Source organism: Ascidiella aspersa, chromosome 1 (assembly GCF_963924565.1).
Source record: "Ascidiella aspersa chromosome 1, kaAscAspe10.2, whole genome shotgun sequence".
NCBI classification, from domain to species: Eukaryota; Metazoa; Chordata; class Ascidiacea; order Phlebobranchia; family Ascidiidae; genus Ascidiella; species Ascidiella aspersa.
Genome location: NC_139447.1, coordinates 10,400,855 through 10,428,739, shown reverse-complemented (window position 1 = coordinate 10,428,739; position 27,885 = coordinate 10,400,855). Strand labels below are relative to the sequence as shown.

Sequence of the window (27,885 nt, the reverse complement as noted above, 5' to 3'; positions counted from 1 at the left end):
AACACACATTTGTGAGCCGCATAACGTGAGGACAACGATAAGACAGCAGACCGGGTGTAAACAACCCGAATGTTTTTTCTCGACACGCGATCCTTTTTGCAAACATATTAGGACCGTTAACGTTTTATGGTGTTGACCTTGTAGAATAAAGGATCTAATAATCAATATAGTAAAGATACAAGGTTCGCTGCAGACCTGTAGGTCTTACAAATATAGCCTACTAATTTATATATAATTGGAGTCCGAGACAACACGTGTTATAAACATTAGTCCAAACAAGTCATATCCAGTAATCGGCATTTTCCTTCATTCAAAATTAAAACTGCCCTATATTGAGGTCTAACTCTAACCATCCTTTTTAACACTGCAACCATACTGTATCTAAAAAACAATTTAGAAACATTTTTACCAAATCTTTGACCGCACGCAATATTCCAAATCAAACAATAACTTTCCAATTTTTTTGGAAAAGCTTGTCGCAAAGCAACTTTTGAGTTATTCTACTCTCAAAACTCGGGCCCAAGTGTGATGTCATTGTGTCCAAAGATCAACTCAACTAATTGTAAATACAACTATGGATCACTAATTATCCGACTATAGATACTCCGAATGATAACAATTGCATCCCACCTTTTCAAGTGATGCTTTTATTTACTTCTCAGTCACATTAATTGAACACGATTCAAGTTCGTATCGAAAATTCTTAATCAAGATAATGTCGATCTACTCATTGGGTCGAATCAAGTTTGAACAACGAACAACGAATCAAGTTTGAACAACGAACAACGAATCAAGTTTGAACAACGACTCTAGACTTTGTCACGCCGTAATTATTGTAATCCAATTAAGACCAAAACCTAACCGATACTGCCTTGCAGCATGTTGTATGCAAAAGTAATGCAAGTGAATGGAGCTGTTCCGCGATGGCCCGTTGGGAGATTGAGTGGACAAGGCATTGTAGCCCCTTGCTGTGGCGAAAACGCCCTTTGCTAATGCCTCTGTTCGGTTGCAGGCGATTTCCCTTGGGATCCCTTCAAGTGATCTCTCCAATCGAGTTAAACGAAAGCCCTGGTTACTGTCGTATTTATAAGTTAAGGCGCCGAAAGTGTCTCTTAGATTTCGTTTGGCACATCAAAACGCTTTGGCGCCATTTTATGTTTTGTTGACACTCTATTTTTAATGTGAAAAATTACTTCCAACAATTACTTGTCGCACCTTTGTTATCGCCGTAACTAAAGGCGCCTTAACAATCCCGAGGCTTATTTTTTTTGTTAACCCATCTTTATTGATACCGGCCTATTGAAGTGGTATCGAATTTATTTCTGAAATGTATATTTAAAAACTAATATTTTAACAACAAGATATAACACAAGAAATTATAAGAATGCTGACTTCAATTAGGTAATGGAAATTATGCGCCTGCAACTTATTTTAGTGCTAGATTTGAAAAGGCCTTGCGATAAAGACGGTTGTGTACCTTGAAAATCTGAGAGAAGAACGTAGAGTTATTTTACCTATACAAATAGAACTTTAGTTCTTTGGCTCTTTGGCTCTGTAAAAGCATTCTTCGTGTAAACATGGCCAAGGTCACTACTATACACGACCTTGGCCTGCAATGGGAAACACTGGCATAAACGCCATGACTTTGGTCGGAAACCAATGGATTAAATTATTAAAATGGTTCGGTTGTTGTTGTTTCTCTTCTTATACTTTTATACAGAGGCTTTCCTAGATTGTTCCTCCTTTTCATAGCAGGCCTGCAAGTTATGCTGTGAGACATAATATTAATATCAGATGATTCATCAGTTTTTGATCATCTGTTATTTCTTTAGACCCCATAAGGAACAAATGTTTTAACTGGCTTTTAATGCTGAACGCCATAATTTTGGTAGATAGTTTGTCTGTTGCTCATTTTTTAAAGTTCTTTTGGTAATTGAAAGGCCTCCAAGTTGTTTTGAAGTATACTTAGTTTTTAGGTTTTTTATTTTGCTACCCGATTTGACGCAGGTTCTACTTGTTTTTAGGTCTTCAAGTGGTGCTGAACGCCATTATCCGCGCCATGCTGCCACTTTTGCATATCGCCCTGCTCGTAATGTTCGTCATCATCATATACGCCGTTATCGGACTCGAGCTCTTTAAGGGAAAGCTTCACAAGACTTGCTACAAGAACGAGACCACCGCAGATAACCAAATAGGTAAGTGCATTGTTTTCATATAACGTTGCTGGGTGACTTTGTCGTCGGGGCTAAGTTTTTTTTTTGTGTGATTGAAGTAGGCTAATTATTGAATCTCATTTTCTATTAAGAAATTGTATGGAATTGACAATACAAATACAATGAGTTCACCACTTAAATAAGGTACTCTATAAATTAGTGAAATAAAATTTGCACCCTTTTAGACTAGGGAAAAATGTGAACGAAATGTTGTGATTACAGTGATCCCTGTGTTACTTAAAACATTTATCTTTGTATATGGCCGTATTTGTCCTAATTCTAAATAGAGAAATCAGGTGGCACTGTATAAAGACAAATTGTATTTGATTCTCGACAAGCTTTCGCACAACCGTGCTTCATCAGGTCAAAGTTAAAACATTTATGAAGGCTTAACTTAAACAAACTATAGTAACGATTTTACTGTTCTACAATTTACAAATTTTTTTAACTGGAAAGATTTACTTTGTTTACTGTGGCTACTTTGCCTTTATATCGGCATATCATCATTTAACCTGTTTTGGTAATTTTATCCGGATACGGTATTCTAATAATTGTCTTCGTATTAGCAGTAAATATGTCGACAAAAACATTATTATGTACTCAGAACAAAATACATGCTAAATATTTTTACCGAAAGAGAATCAAAAAGAAAAAAAGGTGAGGGAGAGAATAAAACGCGAATGACGTTACGCCACGACGGCAAAATTCCCGCTTCTAATTCAAAAACCCCTCCTATTTCAGTCAAGCTGTCAGCTTGATCGGTCGATCTTCCAACTTATTCGAAATAATTCTCCCCGTATTTGTTGATTCAGGCGTGCGGGCCATTCTCTAAACTTTTCAGCATTTTACCCTACAAATAACAAAGGGCATTTTAGCACAAAAAATATAGTTGGTTAATCAAAATACGATCAAAAAACTCAAATATAAACCGTTTTTGTCATCACCTTACAGACTACGTCCTGGCCTTCGACGACCCGGCGCCGTGTGCCCCTATCCCGGACGCAGGGCGCCACTGTCCAGTCGGCACTACCTGTCGGGGCGGTTGGGAAGGCCCCTCGTACGGCATCATTAACTTCGACACGTTTTACTTTTCCGTAATCACCGTTTTCCAGTGCATCACCATGGAGGGCTGGACTGACGTGCTTTACTACGTGAGTTTTGCCTCTTTGGCATTTTTTGAAGTTTGGCGAAAATTTATTTGGGCAAGTTTAAAGCTAAGGGAACGGAGAGTAGGGATGTCTGGTTATTTTGGAACGGAAACGATGCCTTATGCCAAGTGATACTATTGGTTCTCGTCCGATATTAGGACGGTTTAGGATCGTTAATTAAAAAATTTCAGCCACGGTTTGAGATCTAAGCGTTTTTCCACTTTGAAAGACTATATTATTTTTGTGAAATATTGCTTATAGACACTATTCAAAATAAAGCTAACTAAGAATTAAATCTTTGAATCACTTTTTATACTCGAATTTTTAATGTAATATTTTTTTAGAAATTTTCCTTTTTAAGTAAAACTTAAATGGACGCAAAACGCAGTCGTAGTGCACAAATAAATTTAGTATCAGATCGGCACAGACACCACCGTAGAATCGAACGAGTACCGATACTACCACTTGGCATGGAGTATCGGCTACGATCGGAAATTATTGGACATCCTTAAAGATCTACGAAGTACTTACCAGGACTAACTCTAAAATTTGGAAACACCAAGACTGATGTCATCGTTCAGTATATAATAAGCTTTACAACCAATGTTTTGCAGACGAACGACGCGATGGGAAGTCTGCTTCCATGGATCTACTTCGTTTCTTTAATCATTGTTGGCTCATTTTTCGTCATGAACCTTATTCTTGGAGTCTTGAGCGGGTAAGTAAATATGTTTTCATTTCGATTGGTTTAGGATTTGGCATTCGGTCCATGAACGCCTCCCCTTACAAATCAATATTTAAAGTCGTTAATTATGGGAACCTATCGCCAAGGTTAAAAAAACAAAATATTGCTTTTCTACTACAGACAAGTTTTTCCTTTATTATATCTAAACAGGTTGTAAAAACGTTTTTATTAATGACGACCAGACGAAAAGTGCTGCGAAACAAAATTATTTTTTGCTTCTCTGTTTTGAAAGTTTATTAGGCTGGCTGACTAGGCCGTAATGACAAGATTAAAATTTTTCATGAATATGTTCCTGAATAACTGAAATAGTGGATAAGAAAGCTCTTATATTAAAACCTGCGGTAGAAACCTTATGTAATGGCGGAGGGAAGGGCTTAGCAAACAAGCAATTTATTTTTTCTGTTGGGGAATTTCCTAATTTATTTCAGTCGGCAAACTTTTTAAGCTACCGAACTTTCCCAGCCAACAATAGAATTGACCTTTTTCAAAGTCATTCTCGGACGAAAACGGTTGCACTGTTTTAAAACAATCGTTAGCAGTCAGTTTAGGTGAAATTTCCTATTCAAATTAACGTTTTGAAGTGTTTTTCGCCACCCTTGTCAAGCAGAAGGATACACTTACAAATTAATTAGATATTTGAAGGAGCAAAACGACGAAAACTTGAAAAACATGACGGCGTCTTGTTTTACCATTCTCCTTCAGACAAATTGCGGTATCCCTGCCCAGATCGTATTACTTTCATTTCAACAGAGTTTATAAACTTTGACGTCATGATGACTTTAATTTTTAAACGTCTGCGGCTAAAAATTTCTAAACAGTAGTTTAAACTTATGAAGAATTGACAAAGAAGTTTGCTCTTTTCTATTGGTGGTATTACGAGTGTGAAATTGAAAAAATCTTTATTGCTTATTACGCCTATGAAACGTAAACGGCACTAAAATTGAACAAAAAACGTACCATCTTTGTGTTAACCGGACTACTTTGAAATTCAAAGGACCTTACAGCGAGTTTATTCAAATTCTTTGTAATACATTATCACGTTACATTACAAATCCGTGCATAGTGTGCCCATGAACAAAAATTAACATCAATATTTTATTTATATATTTCGTTAAAAGTGTGTTTGCCGGATTGCTAATGCTGGCACGCAAGGTATGTGTAAAATTTTGGTTTGTTAGCGGCACAAATCCGGGGGTATGATGTTCTAAAATCTCAGCAAAGGTCACCAAAGTGTTTACGGCGCCGCTGACAAAGTCTCGCGGCGCTTAGTTTGGGTACCGCTGCTATATACGTTTGACAAATACATCCTACTTTCGTGCATAGAGTTGTTCAAGGAGCCTGAGAAGTTGATTGCTGTATATCCACCATATTGGAGTAAAGTATATAATACAGATTTAGGGAAACGAGTTGAGACTCGAGAGTCGACTTTATTTTCTCGGCTAGAGTCGAATCAAGTTGTTTTAAACCCCTTTCGTACTTTTGACAAATATATGTTTTCGTGTAGAGAGTTTTCCAAGGAGCGTGAGAAGGCGAACGCGCGCGGAGAGTTTCAGAAGCTTCGGGAGAAGCAGCAGATCGACGAAGATGTGCGCGGTTACATCGAGTGGATCACACAAGCCGAGGACGTCGATCCAGTTGACGAGGACTTGGACGGAGAGGATAGACGTGAGTTGTATAGCGGTGTCACCAGGGTCATGTCGATTGATTCTAAGCCAGTGATTCTCAAACTTTTATGGTTTACGGCACCCTCAAAACTTATAAATAGATTTTCGGCACCCGACTGGAATCGTAACCAAATAGTTATCAAGAAGCTTATCATTTGCAAAAATCACATTCCCAAAAATTTTTAAATATTTATTCGCATCCTTGAGCATTTGAAATGGCACACCAGGGCGCCGCGGCACGCCGTTTGAGAACCACTGCTTTAAGCACTTAATTCTGTGGTGCCCTTTGGGTCAAATGATACTGGTGTTACATGTTATCTTGAAACGTTATGATTAAATTAATTGGATTCTTGTTTTGAAAATATTTCTTATATCTACAAACATTTATAAAGAGATTTAAAATAAAATTTTCGAAAAAAAAAGTAAGAAAAATATTTCAAACGGCCACTATAGAGGCCTGAATCGTCTGATCAACTCGAACTATTTCAATAGACACTAGGGCACACCATTAAATATTCGGCTATAAGAATTTCTGTTGTGCCACCTTCCGCTCGTGCCCTAAGTACGTGCTTATTTTGCTTAATGGTTAACCCAGCCCTGGATGTCACAGGAATCTCGTTCATGTGAGCGTGATGAGTGTCAGTTTCGTGCGGTATAATTTCGTTAGACCATTTACATTTGTTTGTTTTTCATCTTGTCAAACACCTTGCTTTCCTGAGGCATTTTTTCGAACACGATTTCGTCAAGGCAAAAAGGCAAAATGACTTAAACAGGTCAAGTCATTCTATCTTAAGACAATAATAAATAGCCATCTACATTTACAACTTTACGCATAAATATTACAGAATTGCCCAAAATGTATTCACATGGTGTGCAAAGGCTTGGAACTCTTAATTGGAACGCTGAACTTAAATTATTTTTCGTTAGGAGGATTAGATTACAGGAGTGCGGTGGCATTTGCGAAACAGTGATTACACTTGAACAGTTTATCGATTGGCTTATATTTTGTGGCCCGACCTAGCATGGAAAAGGAATTCGCACTGGCATCACGCAATAGAAATAGCAGTAGCATTACAGCCCCGGATTGAATTAACTGCCTCCAATCAGGACCTGATTATGCGGTTAAGGATGTCACATTTGCATAGGCGAGTTCAATTGCTGCACGATGCGTTAATTTGCAGTTGAAATTTGTTAAGGCGTCAGATGGCAGCATTCTCTAGTTAGATAACAATAAACTAATGCACAACCCACTTCCTATTTACAAAAAAGTACCGTCTTTTGAAAACAGCAGTCTAGAAAATGACTTGAAATTTCAATATTTTGTGTTTGCAAACCAACGTTTTAACATTATGTGTTTGCAAACCAACGATTTTCATATATGCTAGTTTAAAAGGTTCCTTTTTGAATGAAGCATTTTGTTTTATAAGAAATCGAATGAAACCGCTATTTTCTCAAACGTTTTAAAAAAGTCTTGGAGTATTATTTTTTCAAACTTGTAATATCGAAACTCTTTTCATTTTTAAGAAAAGAGCTTTTGCTAAAACATTTCTTAGAACATATTACATATGAAAACAGAAGGAAATATCCTTTTCAATAAAAATCAGTTTTTCGAAAGATATTTTTCGCAATAAAATCAGTCATACATTCGTCGTGGTCCAATATGAACACTCAATTTCCACGCAACGACCTACATAATTTTGAGTCATATTTTTACGTAACGCGCCCTATTAACACATAATTAGCCTCTGCGTACATACGCACATGCCATAGCAGCATCTGGTTATAACCCGCGCCAGATGCCTATGGATTTCGGATTAGTATGGCGTACCGGCTTTGATTAGCACCTGGCCCAATCATTCACATTCAGGCGCGCAGAAGCAGCGGCTGATCATCAAGGTACTCAGTCGATCACCGTCTGTTTTCTACCACCATGTCATGTTTTAACCCGCAATGAGTGACGAGTGTTTTTCAATACCATACTCCAGTGTTGTAATGATTGAAGTTTTTGATTGAAGTCAAGTCATTGAGTTCAATAGCGTGGGTTGAAATGAATTGCTTTAGCGCATTTAAAAAAAATTTGAACTATTTTTCTCAATTTTTGCACATAGAATGATTGCATTGCTATACGTTTTTTGTTTTTCTGTTTTTTTAGTTGAGTTATTGCTCACAATGGAATGATTTTACCAATTTTAATGGTTTATCATTGTATGTAAGTCATTTCAAACTGACTTGTTGACAACACTGCCACACTCTATCTGCATTTACCTTTACTATAGCTTAAGAAGAAGTTCTAACCTTGCGATAATTGGGTATATTGTAGGTATGTTTAACTAGAGTTTGGCCTAAGTTCAAGCCTTCATCGACTTCTTCTATTTGTCTGTTTCGTATAACAGTTGTTGTTTAACTCCTAGCGTTTATTAGACAAAAGGGTTTTCGGACATATATGGACTTTTGAGGGGATTATTTAACTTAGCGTTTCTCAACTTCTTGCGCGGCGACCCAAACTCGAATCGTAAGTATGTGAACGAAACGTTGGCGACCCAATTATCTAAAACAAACTTTTTAGTAAGTGGCAAAAATGTAACTAAAAAAGAATAAATAAATTCGTATTTAAATAATATGCGCCATGTCGTCGTATCTATCCAACCGTTTTCCTAAAGTTTAGAGAAACTTAACCCAGAACAAAATCTCAATAAATCCAACAATGCGGACTAGACTTTAGTCGACTTAAGCCAAGTCATTTTAAAAGAGTAAATTTAGTGCACTTAAAACTGATACAAGATCAGGGAAGGGAGCTTTTCGACTTAAAGATAGGTTATCGCCGCCGGGTAACTCAGCAATGGGTCACATCCAGTCATCCACCCACCCCACACACACACCCAACTATCAGTCCACCGGACCATTGACGCAATTCAATCAGTCGTAGACGTCAGAGAAGACCTGGAATAGAAGTGTGCTCCATTAGCTGGTGTCCCAGGGGCCGGGGCCGTTCCAGTTTGCCCTCGTATTTCGCTGGTCGTGAGTTTGCCTCGGCGCAACTGACTTCGCGCTATCCGCTGCTACTGATATGTGGGTTTCAAATGTCGGAATGTCGAGATCAATCAAGCTTACATCACCTTTCACCCAGTTACTGGTGCACTTGCAGCGTCATATGCGCCCTTATTGGTTCGGTCCGAACATGCCTATTTTTACTTAACAAATTGGGATTTGGGTTTACCAAAGTGCTAAATCTACATTAAGTTCACCAAAGTACATCTAATGGAATTATAGTTTTACGACTCTCGATAATTCAATAATTGATTTTATAATTGTTTACTATTTTATGGGATTGACACCGATATCACCTTAGTATCGGGCGATCACCGATACCGCCACTTGGCATCGGGTATCTGCTCACATCCGATTTTATCGGGCATCCCTTGTTCTTGTTTTGCATGTAGGTTGGCAAACTGATATTTCAACTAAGTTTTTCAGGTATTGTTTTTTACTTACTCCAAATATGATTACAATATGTAAATATATTTTAAGTAAATAGTAAAGTTTTTTTAAGCTTCGGGTCCTGAAAGACTTAGTTCGACTTGTAGGTTGGCAACAGAAAGTGACTTTTCAACTATATTTTTCAGGAACTCTGGATGGAATGGACGACAACATGAGTGAGGACACGGCGGCGCAAGCTGACGAGAGCTGGCTGCAACGCCAAAGGTAATTGACGACTAATATAATTGCCTCAACATGTTGTTGACACTTAGCTCCTCTTGGAATGTACGAACCGCTCGTTGTGAAATGCACGAGACGTCACTTGTTTGAATGAGTTTGATGACTTTACATGTAAACAGGTCTCAAAATGGTTTAAGAAGTTGTTCCTATTATTGATATCCCATTGAACACAAAACGTTTTTAATATATCTTCAAATCGTCTTAAATTCAACTCGCCTTGATCTTATTCAAGTTTCCAGAAGGTCTAAAATCGTAACGGTAATAAACTTATGTTGAAACACGTCTAAACGTATTTTAAAAACGAATTTAGGCAGCGACATTAACGTCCTCAAGCATATTTCAATCGTCTAAAACTCGTTCCCGTTTTGGGTTTGTTTACGTCTCAAGAAAATCGTTGCGGTCTTGTATAGGGTTTAAAATGTTTCGAGAAGTTATTGCTATTGGTGCAATATGTAAAGTACTGTAAACAAACAAGTTTTTTCGGCCTTGGAGGTCACTTTAAAACAGTGCTTCTCAACTTATTTGTACACACCCCAACTCTATCCATCTCATTTTCGTTGCGACACTTTTTTACCAAATTGGGTTTACCTTGCGTCCCACTTTGACTAACCTTTTTATTAATGTTTGCCCAGTTTTACTTTGCTTTGTTATTTTCGGGCACGCGAATGTGGCGACGGCAAGGCATTTACCACAAAACTGGTGTCATTCAGTTTTGATGCAACGCCTCTTCTTAACACTAATATTAATAAATAATGTTTCTGAAATGCATGAAGAAAGTTGAATATAAACAAATCACAAAAAATGATTATGTTTCAACACTTTAACGGTTTTAATTTACTTTAAATAAATATTCGATTTGTTTAATTTAAATAACTTAGCCAAAAGTGTAGGGCCCGCCAGAAAGAGCTTTGCCATCAACAGTTTTAAAACGCTGCTATAAAATATCTAATTAACCTCTGCATCCACGTTTGGGTAATTTAATCAGCAGCGGGCGTCAACATATTCGATCCGTGTCTGAATTTAATTCACGGTACACCAGCACTGTATTGAGCAAAGGATGTTGACTCCAATTAAAAAATGCCAAGCCATTCACTTCTTTTCGAAACAATAAAAGTTGCTAAATTCCTGTTTTTTGTAACAAACTTTTATATATTGTTCTGCAATGTTTCACTTTTTTTGGCTATCTTGGCATGGTTTTTGGCTTACATTCGCGCTTCATATGTCACTCGATGTTACCGCTTCGACTTTGTTTTATTTTCCCCTCATTCCGCCACTTCTCCGTCATCGCCATCGTCATCAACACGTTACATGACGTCATTGCTTTTCAATATCGTAAACTCCGCATGACGTCACTACAGAAAGAAGCTGAGCAAGACGTGCTACAGGTAATATTATTTGGTGTTGTTGCTCGTTATGTCGATAATGCGTTGTCTGGAAATGTAGGTCAAATATTCGGTTGGGCTTATAACAAAAAATAAACTTAAAAAGAAAAACTTAAAATCGTTGTTTTAAACTTAAAAATTGTTGGAGCATATTGTATCGAGGTTGTATAGTTAAACGTTGAATGAATGTCAAATCGAACAATTCTTTATTTAGTTTCTAACTTGAAGTTGAAATCTAATGTTTAAAATGAATGAAGAATTACTTAAAACGTTCAAAATATGCTACCTATGCTTGTATATGGGCTTTGATATTAATTCTAAAACAATAAGTTGTATGACGCGATAAATTTGGGTAGGAGTTATTCTTATTTTTGGTTTTAAAGTTTTTTTCCAGTCGTCGTTATGTTGGCTGGTATAGCAATGAAACATTTCATACATACAGACGCAAGACTTTGTTCAATGGTTTTAATGGAGTATACTAACAACACGTAAAAGTAGCTGCACAACATCAGTTTAAAACCTTGGTATGCTATATTTTATTACACCGCCGAATTTGTGCCGCACAAGATCGCAACTGTCAGTTTGTAGAGCTCTGGTCAGTTATATTATTTTTTTTCGAATTTGTGCCGCAAAATAACTTAATCTTCTATTTTTTCAAATTAGCCGGCGATGGAAAAGGTGGAACCGCAAAACTCGCCGACGCTTCCGACTAGTGGTCAAGTCGCAGACCTTCTATTGGCTCGTGATCGTGCTCGTCTTTCTCAATACGCTCTCGCTTGCAACCGAGCACTATCTACAACCTGACTGGCTCACGCAAGTTCAAGGTAGGCAGTTCGCCTCTGCAGAGAGGAATCAGGTGGCACTATATAAAGACAAATTGTATTGAGTTTTCAGGTCAATGTATAAATGAAAACAATTAAAATGCACTTAGAAGCACCAGCGAGAGTAAAAGGCATTTTTTTGAGAAGCTAACAGCAAAATTTTTTTTTTATAAGTTCTTACATTCTAACTTACGAAATGTGGGTTATTTCTCCTGGAAACCGCTTCTGTTTATGATAAACTTGTATAAATAAAAACAACACAAAATTTTGTCAAAGTCTAAATATATTCGATTTTGTAGAACGTTAGAGTGTTGATATGTATGGATTTACCAGGTAAAACAGTGAAAATCGGAAAAAAATAATTGGAATTTTTCAAATTTGTAGACTTTTTCTGTGATACATTTGTAGAAAAAATATTAATATTAGTTCGTCTAGAAATTATTTTCAAACATTTTTAGTTGTTTCAGGTATTTTTAAGGTTACAAAAATTAAACCTAACAAGTTTAAAACCATTTAAATATACCTTCATATAATAAGCCCTACAAAACGTTTAGTAAATTTGTAGTTCATATAGAGAAATACCGCAGATAATTCCAGAAATTTCGAATCGAAGTTTCGTACAATGAGAGAGTCTTCAAATAGGTTTAATCGGACCCGTGTCAGTATCGTTTCACAGCGCACTTGAACACGAGAAATTGACTTACAGCTGGTTAACTCGTGTTTGTTCCGTTGTTGACATTCTACCCGACTGTCGGAATTCGGTTTAGTTGCGTTCAAAAGGAACCTCTGTGATTGCGAGATTGAAATTTCAATGTATTCCGGTACTGTTACCGTGTGTGCGATTTTGGTAAATTTTACATACCGCTTCATGCTAGTGATTTTCGCCTTCTTCACAGCATTCGAATGGGAAACCTATAGGTGCATGTCTGTGTTTCGTAACTTTTTTTCGTCAGGGCGCACATACAGACCTTTAAACACTTCGAAATGGAGCGAATGCTGCAAAGGTCTTATAAGAAGCATAATTTATAAAGTAAGGTATGCTCAATGAGCTAAGCACTTGCAAACCCTCTATTGCGCATAAAAGCTCTGCGGTCTATAGGGACGAGCGAAAAACTTAATGCTATTTCTACACTAAAACAGGACGATAAAATTCAAAAATATATAATGTTTTGCAAACCAGGTATACCAACGGGACAGGCAAAAATAATACAATTAAGTTCGGGATATATAGTTTCGAAAAACCTTACCCAAAAACACAGGTCAAAATTAGATTAAAACTAGAATTGTTTTATCTTTTCCGAATTAGGTTAAGAATAATACATGTCGCAAATTAGTTTAGATTTAGCAGCAATTTGTTCTCATTAGTCGATTTATACAACCAAATATTACCAAAAAATACAAATTGTTCACAATGCTAATTGTTTTACAGTTTTTGAATGCGACAAATGCTGCTCATTTGTGCTCAACCAAGAATTTATTATCTAGGACTCTGTAGGTGTCCAAGTCTTGCCGAAATACGGTAACCTAATCATCTCTAGACCCTATATTCTGCCTCATCTTCCGCAGAGCTCGCGAACAAGATCTTACTTTCGGTGTTCACGCTTGAGATGTTGCTCAAGATGTACTCGCTCGGTATGCAAGTATACTTCGTGTCGCTCTTCAACCGCTTTGACTGCTTCGTGGTTTGCGGAGGTATCGTCGAAATGCTGCTGACCAGTGCTAAGGTGGGTCTTTCATTCCTTATCTGTACATGGCCTTATTGGCCTATATTTTATCACTTAAAGAGTGTTTATCAACCTTTTTTTCGCTGCGATCTAATTATTAAGCGTAAGTATAAGGGCGAAGCTTTGGCGACCGAATTGTACAACGCGAATGGGAGATTAAGTTTAGAGAATTCATCGATCTTTTTGGATAATTATACACTTATTTCACTAAGCAACAGAAAAGATAAACAAGGCAACTTTACCAGATTCACATAATGAACATCACGATATTAACAAAAATGATTAGACCTTATACTGCCATCGCCGAAAGTTCATTTAAATTATTTTAGGCCTCCTTGGAAAACTCACATAATACATATTTTTATTGAAAATAGTAGCAGCAAAACGCAAAATACACAAAGGGGACATTTTTTAATTTCTTCGGAGGACCATTAATTTTTCTTCAGAAAAGAAAAGAAAAAAAATTATTTAAAAAAATGACGTATGGTAGCCCTAATTTTTGCCCACTCAGAGGCGTTATTAACGTTTCTTTTGTGATAAATCAAAGTGTGAACACGCTTTTTGTTGTCAAGTCATTATTACCAAGCAATTTTAGGTATTACGAGAAAACTACACAAAAACTCCCCCAAAAAGTAAAAAGAGTTACACGATATGTTTAAACTTGGCATTAGTAAAAGGTTAAGTGCCGACAAGAACACATCACTTTTGATAACAAATCTATGAGTAATCGCACATTTATTTTAGCAAACAGTAATGACTCATCTTCCACTTGCCTTTTCTAGGTCATGGAGCCTCTTGGAATCTCAGTGTTGCGTTGTGTGAGGTTGCTACGGATCTTTAAGATGACCAGGTAATGTATACTAGTCGTATTACGAGGTATTCACTTGTTTACACAAGTCTTATTGTTTTACCAATGGTCGGAGGCCATGAGTTCGAACCTCACTACAGTCTAGTTGTTTGGCATTGTCTTGCTTGCACAAAATCCCTAATTGATCAACTGATTTCGATTAGCCCCTCTAAAAGATCTCGATGTGTTTTACCAATCTTTATAAAGACTATATATAAAACTAAAAAATGGTAAATTATTTATTATTTAACGTAAATTTCGGTAAATTATTTTTTGTACGATTTGTTTTCAGTTTTGGGTTACCCTTTTCACATAAACATAACAAACAAACTGCTGTAGCGTTTCATTATGACGAAGCTGTGATTATTACGTCATCGTACAAAATTCAGTGCCGATATATATTTAAACAAAAAAACGATCTGATCAGCGAAATCACTGCCTCTTGCATTGGAAACAGCAAAAGTCCGTTATTTCATCCTCCTTGATTCCATATCTTCCTCAACCAGGTACTGGAACTCCCTGAGCAACCTGGTCGCTTCCCTCCTCAACTCGATCCGCTCAATCGCTGGACTCTTGCTTCTCCTCTTTCTTTTCATTGTCATCTTCTCACTGCTCGGGATGCAGCTCTTCGGAGGTCGCTTTAACTCAATCGCGGAAGGCGACGAGAAAATCAGGTCCAACTTCGACACGATCCTTCCAGCGCTGCTCACTGTATTTCAGGTGACTGATGTTGTAATGTTGTATTTGTTTCTTGTTTTTTTCTGTGGCGTGGGGCTTTATTTCAGGTGGCTGATGTTGAATTTTTTTTTTTTTTTTGTGGTTTTATTTTATTTATTTTTTTTTTTTTTTGGGGGGGGGGGTGGGTAGTGGTGGTAAGAGAACCCAAAAGCGCCTGAACCTATGGCTCAAGTGTTTTAAAGATGTACTGTAACACGTTACTTGATTTGTTTCTAAACGCTGCTTACTGTCTTTTGTAATAATAGTGATGTTGCTTTGAATATTAAATATTATTTTTGCAATTATTGTTTATATTTGTTATATTTTTGTATTCCCAATGCAGCTGAAAAATTAACAGTTTTGTATTATTGAAGGTAACGACTAGAATTTAATATTGAAAGTAACGACTAGAATTGATTCATTATCGTTTGTTTCGAGTAACTCCCTGTTCAGTTAAGACAGCGTCAGCAGTATGCAGAAATCAATTAGGCCAAAACTAAACTTATGTTTTAAACGTGCTGTTTGTTTACGTCATTTGTCTTGACTTGAGGTATTGCGCTGTTTGGAATTTTGATATTTAAAACAAGTTTTTCATGTGTCGTTAAAAAAGAATGATCTTTTTCGGGCGGAACCCATTTTATATTTCACTTAACTGTTTATAACTGTTTAACTAAAAGAACGTAAACGGTGGCGATCAAGCATCTCAAACATATTAACAGCCACACTGTTATCTTTATCTCCCAAACTCCCATGTAAAATCACGCATCTTTTCTCTGGGAATCTTAACCTAAGCAACAGCAGCACTTCTCAATCAACCGTTTAAAACAGCGCCCCTTAACTAGCTCTCTTGGACTTAGATCCTAACAGGCGAGGACTGGAATGTTGTGATGTACAACGGCGTGCAGGCGTACGGAGGCGCCAAGAGCGTGGGTCTCATCATCTCCATCTACTTTATCGTGCTCTTCGTCTGCGGCAACTACATCCTTCTGAACGTCTTCCTCGCCATCGCCGTCGACAACCTGGCCGACGCTCAGAGCCTCAACGTGGCGCAGAAGGAAAAGGAGGAGGAGATCAAACGGAAGAAGACGATGAGACTAAAGAAGTTGAGGTAAGCAAAGATGGCCTTTTTACCTGTAATAGAGTAGTAACAGTTCCACGGCCCCAGAGACTGTTTAGATGCAACCGATTCTTAGTCTTATGACTGTATTAAATGCTGGGTGAACAGATTCTGAGAGTTGGTAAAAGGGTTGATGAAAGAAACTCAGGTAAGAAAGGCCAGGTATCATGCTGTAGTTATAAGCCGCAATGCGAAGGCCTAACTTATATTTGAACTGACCAAATTAGGTAATGCTTTAATTTCAGCAGATTATAGCAATACTATTTACAGATGTTTTGGTGTGAAGTATCTGACCTTATCTCAGTAATCGATTGCTTACCTAAGATCAAATGGTTTAATGTTTTAGGGTCAAACGTTCTACTTGCCCATAAACAGTATTTATAGTTTTGACCGAGCTTTTGTCGGCCATAGGACTGTTAGTTTAATTGGGGGTTATAGGTATCTTGTTTTTTGAGGTCGGCGTGGTCTTTGCAGTTTGGCAAAATAAGCCCAAATAAAACGTATTTAGGCACTTAACGAACTTTAAAAAAAACGTTCATCTCTACAATAATATGGAATATAACAAGAGCAACATTCAGATGTGGACATTTTGCATTTTTTGGGGTCGCTCAGAATTTAATCGTGGACCCATAATCAATTCTTACATTAAATAAGCTAACAATGCGTTTAATAAATCTTCGCCTTTCATCCGTCGCAAGGAAACTCTTCAAGAAGAAGGAGACGGTTAGCGTGGAGACAAACGGGACTCTGGATGTTGGTAAGTCGGAGCAAGGATCCAAGGAGCACATTCCCCTTCATGATCTCGATGATGATTCACTCGTTGAAAAGGACAACGTTCCTATCAGGTACTAACAAGTGGTGTACAGCTTTTATGGTTTCTGGAGTCGGTCCGGTTCCAACTGCAAGAGTTTCCCAGTGGATGTCCTATCAAACAATTGGTTACTAAATTGAATTGAGTTGATTGCCATTATTGATTTGATTTCTAGGTATAGTTTTAAGTCCTTAATATTTGGTCAATTGTAATTATTTGTGCAAATTATCTAAGTCTGGCTGCAAATGGCGTTGCAACAAGTTTATACATACCGCCGGAGGCAACATTTAATCTTCAAGCACTTCGCAATTTTTTCGCCAGGATTGAGGTGACCGAGCCTTCCGAAACCAACTCGGAGCGCCACATGCCGGATGAGAGTGACTCGGGTTCGGAACCTGAGCTTCCGGTTGGGCCAAGGCCACGCCGACTCAGCGAACTCCACCTCAAGGAGAAGGCGGTTCCAATGCCCCAGGCCACTTCATTTTTCGTTTTCACGCCCACCAATCCGTGAGTAAAAACATTTAAAGAAGTTGGCTTTAAAAGGCAGTCCTGAAGCCTGTTTGGCAGAGTCAATTTACAACAGAACCAAATAACCAATTTCTGTACCTGGCAGCGGAAATGCGTTAACCAGGCCAATGCCGCCATCAACTATAACCTTATGAAAAAAATTAACAATTAACTGAGCGGTGAAAGTAGTATAATTGTCCGACGACAGGTTTCCTATCAGAACGCATGGAAATTTTTGGAAGTAACGTCACAAAGTTGAGTCATAAAGGGGACTTTCTAAAAACATAGTAATGACCAATTACCCATAGTAAACCTGCCGTTATCGTTCGATACAGTTCACAAATATGCAAGTTCAATTTTGGTTTAAATACATTCAAGGATATAGCGGGTGGCCTGGTGAAAAAGGGAATTATCGCCTGGTAAAAAATTTACCGAAAATTTATTTTATCGGAAAGGCATTTCTGGCAGCAATGATTGTACAAAAACTGTAACAGAAAGTCTTTTTTTGATTTTTGCTGCCCAGATTTCGAGTGATGTGCTACAAGATCGCCACCAACAACTATTTTAACCACGGCATCTTCGTGTGCATTATGCTCAGCAGTGTAGCTCTTGCGTGTGAGAACCCAGTCCATACCAAATCAACGCTCAACGAGGTTCTAAAGTAAGTCGTACTATCAGTGTTGTAAACATTTTATTTTGAAATGACTTTAGTCCAAGACAAGTCATTTGTGAATAAAACTAAGTCCAAGTCAAGTCTTTACAAAAATAAGTCCAAGTAAAAGCATCAGTTGCCCAAGCCAAGTCACTATTAGAGCAAGTCATATCCAAGTCTATAGTCACTTAAGTGCACGACCGGGTACTAGTTTATTTTTGAATCCCCGTCTTTCACTATAGCGTCTGATTTCGGTACAAAAGTCTAACGGTGCATAGATGCGAGAAGAGCTATAGCTATTAAATATAACTATAAATCTATAAGATTGTTAAGAGTTTATAGTTTGGACTTTAGCCCTACGCATTGCCCAGGTTATCACGAATGATACAAGTCGCCTTAAAGCAGTCTCGCACCCCTTTAGTCAACAACATGACTTAAGTGAAGTCACTGTTTATAAACGATATGACTTGACTTAGGTATTTTGGTAAAATGTCTTGACTTGTCTCAAGTCTTTCCAGCTATACAAGTCGTGCAGTTAAGCACTCTTTCCAAACTTGATAAAATGATCCAACACCCAGTTTAATGTTACAGAATGGCATTCAGTTTCAGTTTGTTTTTCCTTTGTTTGAATCTCTTTGAGGCGCAAATTTGTACTTGTTATTTTAAAATGTTGAAACAGCTTGAAAATGAATGTCAAAGCAAAATAGGTCGTGTAAATCGAAATCTTCTTAATAAAGACGTTCGATTAGCACTTCCATCATCATCAGTTAATGTGACTTAAATCTATTCAGCATCACGTTTCGAAAACGTCTTTTTTGCAATGATGTCGATTGACTCGACCTATTTGGCTTTGAAATTCATTTTAAGATACACATTAGAGATTCTTAAGTAGTGTACCCATATTCGAAATAGTCGTTTTTGTGATTGGACTGTCAGATTTCGTCTGCGTTCCAGTGCAAGATAAATACGGGAAGTATATGCCTAAAACGCTGATTATATCGCCGAGATCGGTTTGTGTTTTTAGCTGTGGCGTTCTGCACATATTGAGTTACAATTTCGCGTCATGCGTATTTCAATTTTTAATACATAGACTTATTGATGCATTTTCATACAAACTAAATATTGATGTTATTTGTTCGACTGAAGGTTTTGGAGTTCCATCTTAAACTGAAATTTTTTAACGCACTTTTCCGTAGATCAACGAGCAAAATGTTTCCTTTCTTTTGTTTTCTTTACATTTTTTTTATTGACTGCATTGTCGTACAAAGTAATTTTGACGTGCTTTAATGTTTTCTTAACAATAAAAAATAGGAAATTTACAACTTGTGTTCCTCCAGGTACTTCGACTACGTGTTCACCGGCGTCTTTGCAGTCGAGATCCTGCTGAAGATGGTGGCTAACGGCGTGATAGTGCACAAGGGTTCTTTCTGCCGCAATTCATTTAATCTTCTCGATCTGCTGGTCGTGGTCGTCTCTCTTATATCCATGATAGGAAAGTAGGCGCATTTTACTCTTACTGTTGTTCTCTTATGTTGTGTTTTAAAGTAAGCTGTGCGAGCGTATTATAAACTTATTTCTAAACCCAAAAAAGGTTAAGTTGCTGGTCTATCTTTTTAAAATAAACCAATTAAACATTATTTTTATGTTGCATTTTAAAAACATTTTTGTGAATGGCTTAATATAAATTGAATGCCGGACATGCCCAACAAATCTCGGTGAGTCTTCAACAGAATAACTAAACAATTCGATCGATTTTTTATAAAAGCAATGCAAGGCTAGAAAAAACAATTAGCCTACGGTGAGGTTCGAACCCACTACCTCGGCCATAAAAAGACCGCCGCTGTGCCAATTGTTTTACATAGACCGCTAAGCGTAAGGATAGCAAGTCTAGAAACAACCACATAGGCCTATGCTAATTTTATTAGTTGATTTAAAAGTCTAACAATTATAATTAGGTTGTTTAGCAAACGTAAGGTCTGGTCACCGCTTATGATTGTTTATTGGGCTATTTGGAATATTCAAAACTGGTTTTAATCGGCTCTTTTTTACCATTCGAAATCCATGTTGCCATTACAGGATGAAAATAGTTACCCTTTCCCCGCATAAGTGGCCTTTTAGTATTTTGGATAAATGCACAGTTTTGCTTTTTGGCAGTGTTTGGAAAACTTCTTTTGTTATAAGGTTGACGCGTATATGAACAGTTGAAATAATCTTGTTATCCATTTAGGCTTATTTTACTCGACATATTGAATCATATTTGTTTGACCAAGCTTTCTTTGTTGTTCAAAAAGCTGCTTGGGTCAGCTATCATAGTAAAATATATACAAATGAAGCTAAAATATTTTCAATTAAGTTTATCAGTTTTTAAAGGATTAAAACCGATACAAAACCGTCTAACCGATATAGAAAGCCATAGCAGGTATTGGTTTTAATGTATTGTCTTGTATACCCCTATATGTGACCACCTTAGAAGACTCGAAAAGAAATACTATATACATATTAGGGCTGTAAATTTACGGTTTCTTTATGGTGGCCTAATGAATTAACAACATCAATGTTATTAGATATTTTGGTATTCATATTTAGCAACATTTTTGTGATTTTCTGGCGTGTGTTATTCAAAACGTCATGTAAGAATTGATACGAAATAAGAAGAGTAATATAGAAATACCGCTGAGTTTCACTGGGACGCGTAATTTGGCATTCTGTTTAGTGCGTTGCAATATTAATGGCGATCCCCTTCCTTTCCGAAATGAACCGGCGGTTATGCGCAGATCCGGAGAAAAATGCAGATCGTTCGCATCGGTGTGTTACAAAACTCGCAACCCACCCCGCCCGATTAATATTGCATGATCGAATGCGATCTGGCAACTTTTTAATCTGTCGGCAACTGCCAGGGCGATTAGACCTCGTGTCATTGGCTTGTCGGTCACACACTGAACCTATTAATAAATATCAAAGGCGTGTCCTACGTAGATCGGCTGCTTTGTGCCTTCCCTGGAAAACAAACCCTTTATCTCTTTGCAAAGTCCACGGTTACGGACGTTAGCTTCATAAGGACTATAGGGATGTATTAAATTATGTATTATGTGTAATATTACGATAATTAGCATTCGGGTATATTCAATACAATAGTCTGGCTTATTCCACAATATTCGCGGGTGTCTGTAACTAGTTATTGTAATTTCCATACCGTTACAATATCAAGTCATTTCTTGCTGGAGGTTTAAATTAACTTCATATGGGTAAAATTAAGACATACAATGTTGTGTATGTGTGTAGTTATTATTGTCCCTTTTCGCCGAGAAATGACTTGTTGAAATATCATTTATTTCCCAAAAGAATTACAGAATAAATGCGTCGGGTCGCCAACCATTGCAAAAGTCTACATTAAATTATTAATATAATTAGGTCCGACCTCGCGTAACCCTCTGAAACCGATATTGCTAGGTGTTATCAGGTATCGCTTTTTCAAATGTAATGTTATTGATACACCTGCGTGCGACCTTAATATACTCAATAAGAAATTTGTTTATTTTGGATTAGACAGTACATCGCGTCATCATTTTTCATAATGTAATTTTTCACCCCCTTTGTAAAATCGGTGAGTTCTAGAAAATACCACAATATGAGCTGTATTGACTTAGTACATTGAAAGCCATTGCAGACTCGCCAAATCTGTCGATCAATGATGCAAGCAGGGCCGGCTAAAAAAACAACCAGCCTGCAGTGAGATTTGAAGTCACAACCGCCGGTCAAACCGGGACTGTCGCTCTACCAACTGGGATACACAGGTTTAGAGAGGATCGAGTCGAGAAACAACCATATACCAATGCTTGCCACATTTTGTTAGTAGAAGCAAATTCACATTGGAGGGATCTACAGTACCAGACCATTGTTCAATGAAACATGTATCGCCTTACATTGAAACTATACTCAGACTTAAAACACTTCCGTTTCTTTCTCAGCTCGGAAGGCTTCTCAGTCGTCAAGATCCTTCGTGTTCTTCGAGTCCTGCGTCCTCTGAGGGCGATTAACCGTGCCAAGGGACTCAAGCACGTGGTGCAATGCGTGTTCGTCGCTATAGGTAGGTGACAAAAAATTCTAACTGAAGGTTCCTGCTAAAGTAACTTAGTAAAAGATTTACAGCAAAGGTCGCAATTAAAACTGAGAAGCATGGTGTAGAGCGGATGTTAGTTTCCTTCTTTTAATAAAACTACAACTTATTGAATGCTCATGAAAACCAAATGTACATCTTAAACTGCAAAAAAAGTGAAAAAAACCTTTTAAAGTTAAACTCTCTTATATCGCAAGCTTATGGCTAAAATTATATTAATTTGGTGTTGGATCGGAATCCAACGACCTTAGTATCAGACGATACTACACTTGGCATCGAGTATCGGCTCCCCCCGATATTATCGGTCACCCCTGGTTATTTATGGAATAACTACCAACGTGTGACTATTGTTAATGCTCCAATCGTGCCCAGTTTTGGAAAACGTAACTGTCCCGAAAAACAACAACGTATGTCGTACCAGTTTAGCCCTAATGGGTTAAAATCTCAGTTTATTAGAAGGTTAGTTGACAGATGCACTCTTTTCTATCACCTGCGAAACGTGGCATTAATAATAAAACCTCTTTAAAACGTTGTAAATATGTTGTATATTTAAATTAACCAGATTACATTTTTTCATAACAAGCTTTCAAAGAGAAAAACAAATTTGTTGATGGGTAGTTTTTTTATTCAAGTGTAATGTGTAATTTTTTTTACAAACCCAATTTCAGGCACGATCGGTAATATCATCGTCATCACCACACTGCTCCAGTTCATGTTCGCCTGCATCGGAGTGCAGTTATTCAAGGGCAGGTTCTACTACTGCACAGATGACTCAAAATCAACAGCTGAAGAATGCAAGTAAGTGGTCTGGTTCACAGTCTCAGATACTCGTATAATACGGACTCGATTACTGGTGTTACAATACTTAAAACCGTTATTAGATATTGTTTGTACTGTAGTGTCTAGACAAGACAAATCGCCAGTATTGCTATACCGTATTGCTGTTCAGCTTTTGGATACCTGTGTATAGAGTATATATAGTCACATAAGAGCAAACTTACGCATAAAGTCGTGCGTAAATGCTCAAAAACCCGTTAAAAAGACAACCTTAGATGTCGTGTAATTCCAATGTAATTTCATCAAGTCTTAAAAACGTGTTAGACTAATAGATAACTCCTATAAACTTAACATAAAAGTAAAACTGTTAAAAATACACAAACTGAGAATCATATTAACTCTTTGCTATACAATTCAAGGGTGCGAAATATTGCTTAAATCGTAATTTTTTCTCACCATGCAACCAATAAAAATACATCACGTAAATTGTGACACGTTCGAATGTATAGGATTTGCTTTGGTAGTTTTTATTGTTTTGATTTAAAGTAGGTGCACACCGTATAGTGTTGAACTAGACTTATATGGAAGTAACTTATAGGAATCACACGCTTAACTGAAGGTCCTTTAAATTCAACGAAAACTAAAATACAAGTTGGGAAGGCAAATACGCCGAATAACATTATGATGGCTGAATTAGAACGCATATGACAATAATACTCGTAAGACGAGGATATATAATTCCAAGTTATATGTTGGGTCAGAAGCAATAAACGTGTATAGGCATTTTTGAAGACTTTTGATCAATACTTCTTTGGCTTGCAGAAAGTAGAGTTGGTCTGACTTAGACTTCCAAATGGCATGAGTGTGATAAAATCTGTTTGCATTTACTACTTAACTAGGTGTTCTTGAACTATTTTAACGCGGACCCCTTCGAAATATTTTTGGGCTGTGTGAACCGGGGCCGACATGAAATTGTTCAGAGATGACATCATAGAATAAGTAGCCCTGAAAAACCTGCTATTTTCGTTCAAGGAAATATGAAACCTAAAAGTGTAGATACATTCAAGGATAAAGCGGCCAAGCAATTTTTTCTGTCAGGACCCCTATAACTATACCATAGGCTCCACTCTAAGAGCCCCTGAACTAAACGTTGTTTTCCTTAGGGGCGAGTACTACGTGTGGCCACAGGATGGCGCCTTCCCCATCACGAAGGAGAGGGAATGGAAGAACGCCGACTTCAACTTCGACAATGTGGGAAACGCGATGCTCGCAGTCTTCGTCGTGGCTACATTCGAGGGATGGCCAGGGTGAGAAAGTAGCACTGGAAATTTCCCAAACCTTAAAAAAAGGGTTACAGTTTCGTGAGCATAGGTTAATGAGAATCATACTTATTGTGGCACACTTTAAAGATTGGTGTTAATTTGGGTTTGTATGAAACATTGAAAACTAGAAAAGCCTGAAGTAAAAAGACGAAAGTTTTAAAAGATATTAAGTGTCTTCTATAGATCAATTCTGTGCAGTAAATTTTTATCAAATATTCCTAAATTTTTGTGGGAGGGTTGCGATTGTGTGAGCAGAATTTTGAGTAGAGTCACAACAAATAGAGCACACAACAGACCAGTATTTTCTTGATAAAATTACTCTTAAAACCTGTCGGCACACCTGGCGAGCAATGCAAACCATCTTTTGTTTTTGGATAGACCGATGTTTCTTATAAAATACTTATAATTCTGTATATTATAGGCCTCAAATGAATTTATCTTTAAAAACTGTTGGAAAAAATAAGCTAAGGCAAGAGAAAAAGTAAAGGTTAAAAAAATATTTGCTATATTTTACAATTTTTCCACTTGTCCGCGGCGCACCTGGCAACATTCCATGGCGCACCAGTTAAGAATCGCTGCTGTAGACACAATATTACGTTTTACATACCGACTCTACTAATAAGTGTCCTCTATAGAATAATTCCGTACAGAAACGTTTTAATAATGTTTTATCGAATGTTACCACTACTACTAAACGCTAACAGCCAAAAAGTAAATTTTCAGTTGATAAGAGGTACACAATAATAGAATTGTTATTTGAGTTGGGTTTCAATTGTGTAAAAAAATAATTCATAATGTTCAAATTTTATAAAGTTTATTAACTAGTATAAACCAAATGCCGAGATCAATACCGCCTTGAAATTTTAATTCGTCATTACAAATTTACCACGTGTCCAGTTAGCCCAGTGTTTGTCAGCCTTTTATGGCTAGCGGCACCCCTCAGAAATAATAAATAGATTGCGGTAGGCCCCACCCCTACGAGATTTTTCCGTAGGTAATTCACTAGAATGTCAGAATAAACAAAAATGGAACAACACACACCAACTCTACACAACATAGGAAGCTATAATTGGGTTTATTCCACTCTAATCTTACACAAAATGTTGTAAGAGTTAAGCACATTACAGATTCTTAAAAATTCTCAACACTTAAGCATTGGAATTGGCACCACGGTTGAGAACCACTGAGTTAACTCGCCGCTTCTTCAAACTTGCGTAGACTCCTGTACAAGTCAATCGACTCTTGGAAGGAAGGTTACGGTCCCAAGTACGACGCGCGTCCAGCAGTCGCGCTCTTCTACTTCATCTACATCATCGTGATCGCCTTCTTCATGATGAACATCTTCGTCGGTTTCGTGATCGTCACCTTCCAGGAGCAGGGAGAACAGGAGTACAAGAACTGCGAGCTCGACAAGAACCAGGTGAGAAGGATAGAAGTGTATATAAGATGATTGGTTTAGACAAAAAAAATGGTTGAGAAAGAAATACTTTTTCAGAGAGAAAAACTTTTCAGAGAGGAAATCTTTTCAGAGAGGAAACCTGGTTAATAGAAGAAAATTGGTTAAGAGAGAAAAACTGGTTCAGAGAGAAAGACTGGTTCAGAGAGGAAAACTTTTTCAGAAAAGAAAACTGGTTCAGAGAGGAAAACTGGTTCAGAGAGGAAAACTCGTTCAGAGAGGAAATCTGGTTCAGAGAGGAAAACTGGAGACTTGTTCAGAGAGAAAAACTGGTTCAGAGAGCGAGACTGGTTCAGAGAGGAAAACTGGTTCATAGAGGAAACTGGTTCAGAAAGTAAACTGGTTTAGAGAAGAAAACTGGTTGAGAGAGGGAGACTGGTTCATAGAGGAAAACTGGTGCAAATTTAGGAGAGGGGTTTAAATTCAAGCTTTGGTAGAAGTAGGTGCGAAGAACAAGCGGAATGACAGGTATAACACGAAAAATATCAGTCAAAAGAGAAAAATTATTTAAAATATATGAGCACATCATATACCAGAACATATTGTTTTAAACGCAGGAAAGAGGGCAATTGAAAACCTTACACCTAGTCTAATTTTACAACATATTTATTAAAGGTAATACAGAACGAGACCGCTCAAATAGAGATAATTCGGTATAAAACAAGTAGAAGAAATGTTCGCAATGTAGAAGAAAAAATGACAGCGAAATTGGCAAAACACACACCTTTCGTGCATTTCTCAAACAAAATTGTTGTCATTTGTAGCGTCAATGCGTGGAATACGCGCTGAAGGCCAAACCGACGCGGCGGTACATTCCCAAGAACCCTTGGCAATACAAAGCGTGGTTCGTCGTCAACTCAACATACTTCGAGTACTTTATGCTGGCCCTCATTCTACTCAACACAGTGTGTCTGGCCGTGCAGGTGAGGTCGCCAAGCAATTGTTTCCCCCTAACTAACTATACATGAGTGGAAAATATGTAATTTCTGACCAGTGTTGTAATGACTTAGGTCAATGACAATGACTTGACTTGAGTGCAGTCGCATTTTTCAAATGACTTGACATTTTGGTCTTGGTCTTTTAACCAAAATGACTTGACTTGGACTTACGCCCAGGGACTTGGTTTAAAATTAGGTGTTTTCATTCAATATTTTTTAATAACATTTATTTATTTGTTTAAATGTTTGCACATAAAACAATTCTCTTACTATATGTTATGTTTTGTTATTTTCTAGTTAAGATAATTCTTATTATCAGCATAACTTGACTTGAAGTTGATTGACTTTGACTTGTCTTGGGGAACTGATTACTTGGAAAACATTTTTATTTTTTTATTTCAAAGTAATAATAACTGGGTATTTTGGGGGGATGTTCTTGAAATATTTTTGTAGACTTTTAAGTCGTTTTGTTCGCTTTACAGCACTATGAGCAGCCGGAACAGTTAACGGAGATACTGAGCTACATGAATTTCGTCTTCACCGCACTTTTCACGCTCGAAATGATCTTCAAGCTGATCGCATTCAAACCAAGGGTGAGTGCTGATTTCGAACACTGTACTTATTTAGTAGGTTACCGCTTTATGCTTTAACTGATGATTGCCAATCAGTTATAGGTAGGGCCGAATAGTTTGATTTTATATATGAGGAAGTTATTTCTTTTTTAAACGCATATTGTTTCTAACGTATTTAAAAAAACACTCGTTGTTAACCACTGCCTTTATACTATTTAAAGTATGTTTTGGTTTAAATACTGAACATACAGCGACAGCTATCATATTTTAAATTATAACTGTTATGAATTTTATCCCTTTTATTAGGCAAATCCTTAACACAATATGTGTTGCTACATCGATTGTGATTTTTACAATTTGTTTACCATACGAAATAACATGTTTGACAAATTAGCCTTAAAGTCTGAAAACAAAGTAAAATAAGACTGTAGACGTTTGTTTAATATAACATATATATTGCGACATACATCATTAGTTTCCTGAAACTTTAAAATGATTATGCAAGTGTAGCAAACCTACAACCTTAACCGTATTACCAAAAATAAATCGCATTGCCAAAATATTACTGAATAATCATTTTCGTAAGCTTTATTTTTTTGTTATAACATAAGAATTTGCGGAAGCTTGCTGCCAATGGC

At 37.2% G+C, this 27,885-nt stretch overlaps 1 protein-coding gene across 1 annotated transcript in view; it reads left to right on the top strand.

The window, feature by feature from the left end:
* The window catches only part of LOC146167430 (voltage-dependent L-type calcium channel subunit alpha-1D-like), a 71,864-nt gene that overhangs the window by 27,033 nt on the left and 16,946 nt on the right, over nt 1–27,885 (top strand). The window contains exons 6-26 of the mRNA XM_083391030.1: nt 2,025–2,195; nt 3,165–3,364; nt 3,976–4,079; nt 5,611–5,771; nt 9,394–9,472; nt 10,846–10,872; nt 11,533–11,693; nt 13,257–13,414; nt 14,197–14,264; nt 14,768–14,981; nt 15,836–16,086; nt 16,794–16,940; nt 17,228–17,413; nt 17,937–18,074; nt 19,403–19,561; nt 22,034–22,152; nt 22,851–22,980; nt 24,123–24,266; nt 25,500–25,701; nt 26,502–26,660; nt 27,158–27,268. Of these exons, the coding sequence (XP_083247156.1) occupies nt 2,025–2,195; nt 3,165–3,364; nt 3,976–4,079; nt 5,611–5,771; nt 9,394–9,472; nt 10,846–10,872; nt 11,533–11,693; nt 13,257–13,414; nt 14,197–14,264; nt 14,768–14,981; nt 15,836–16,086; nt 16,794–16,940; nt 17,228–17,413; nt 17,937–18,074; nt 19,403–19,561; nt 22,034–22,152; nt 22,851–22,980; nt 24,123–24,266; nt 25,500–25,701; nt 26,502–26,660; nt 27,158–27,268 (3,089 nt within the window). The remainder of the gene's footprint in view (nt 1–2,024; nt 2,196–3,164; nt 3,365–3,975; nt 4,080–5,610; nt 5,772–9,393; nt 9,473–10,845; nt 10,873–11,532; nt 11,694–13,256; nt 13,415–14,196; nt 14,265–14,767; nt 14,982–15,835; nt 16,087–16,793; nt 16,941–17,227; nt 17,414–17,936; nt 18,075–19,402; nt 19,562–22,033; nt 22,153–22,850; nt 22,981–24,122; nt 24,267–25,499; nt 25,702–26,501; nt 26,661–27,157; nt 27,269–27,885) is intronic.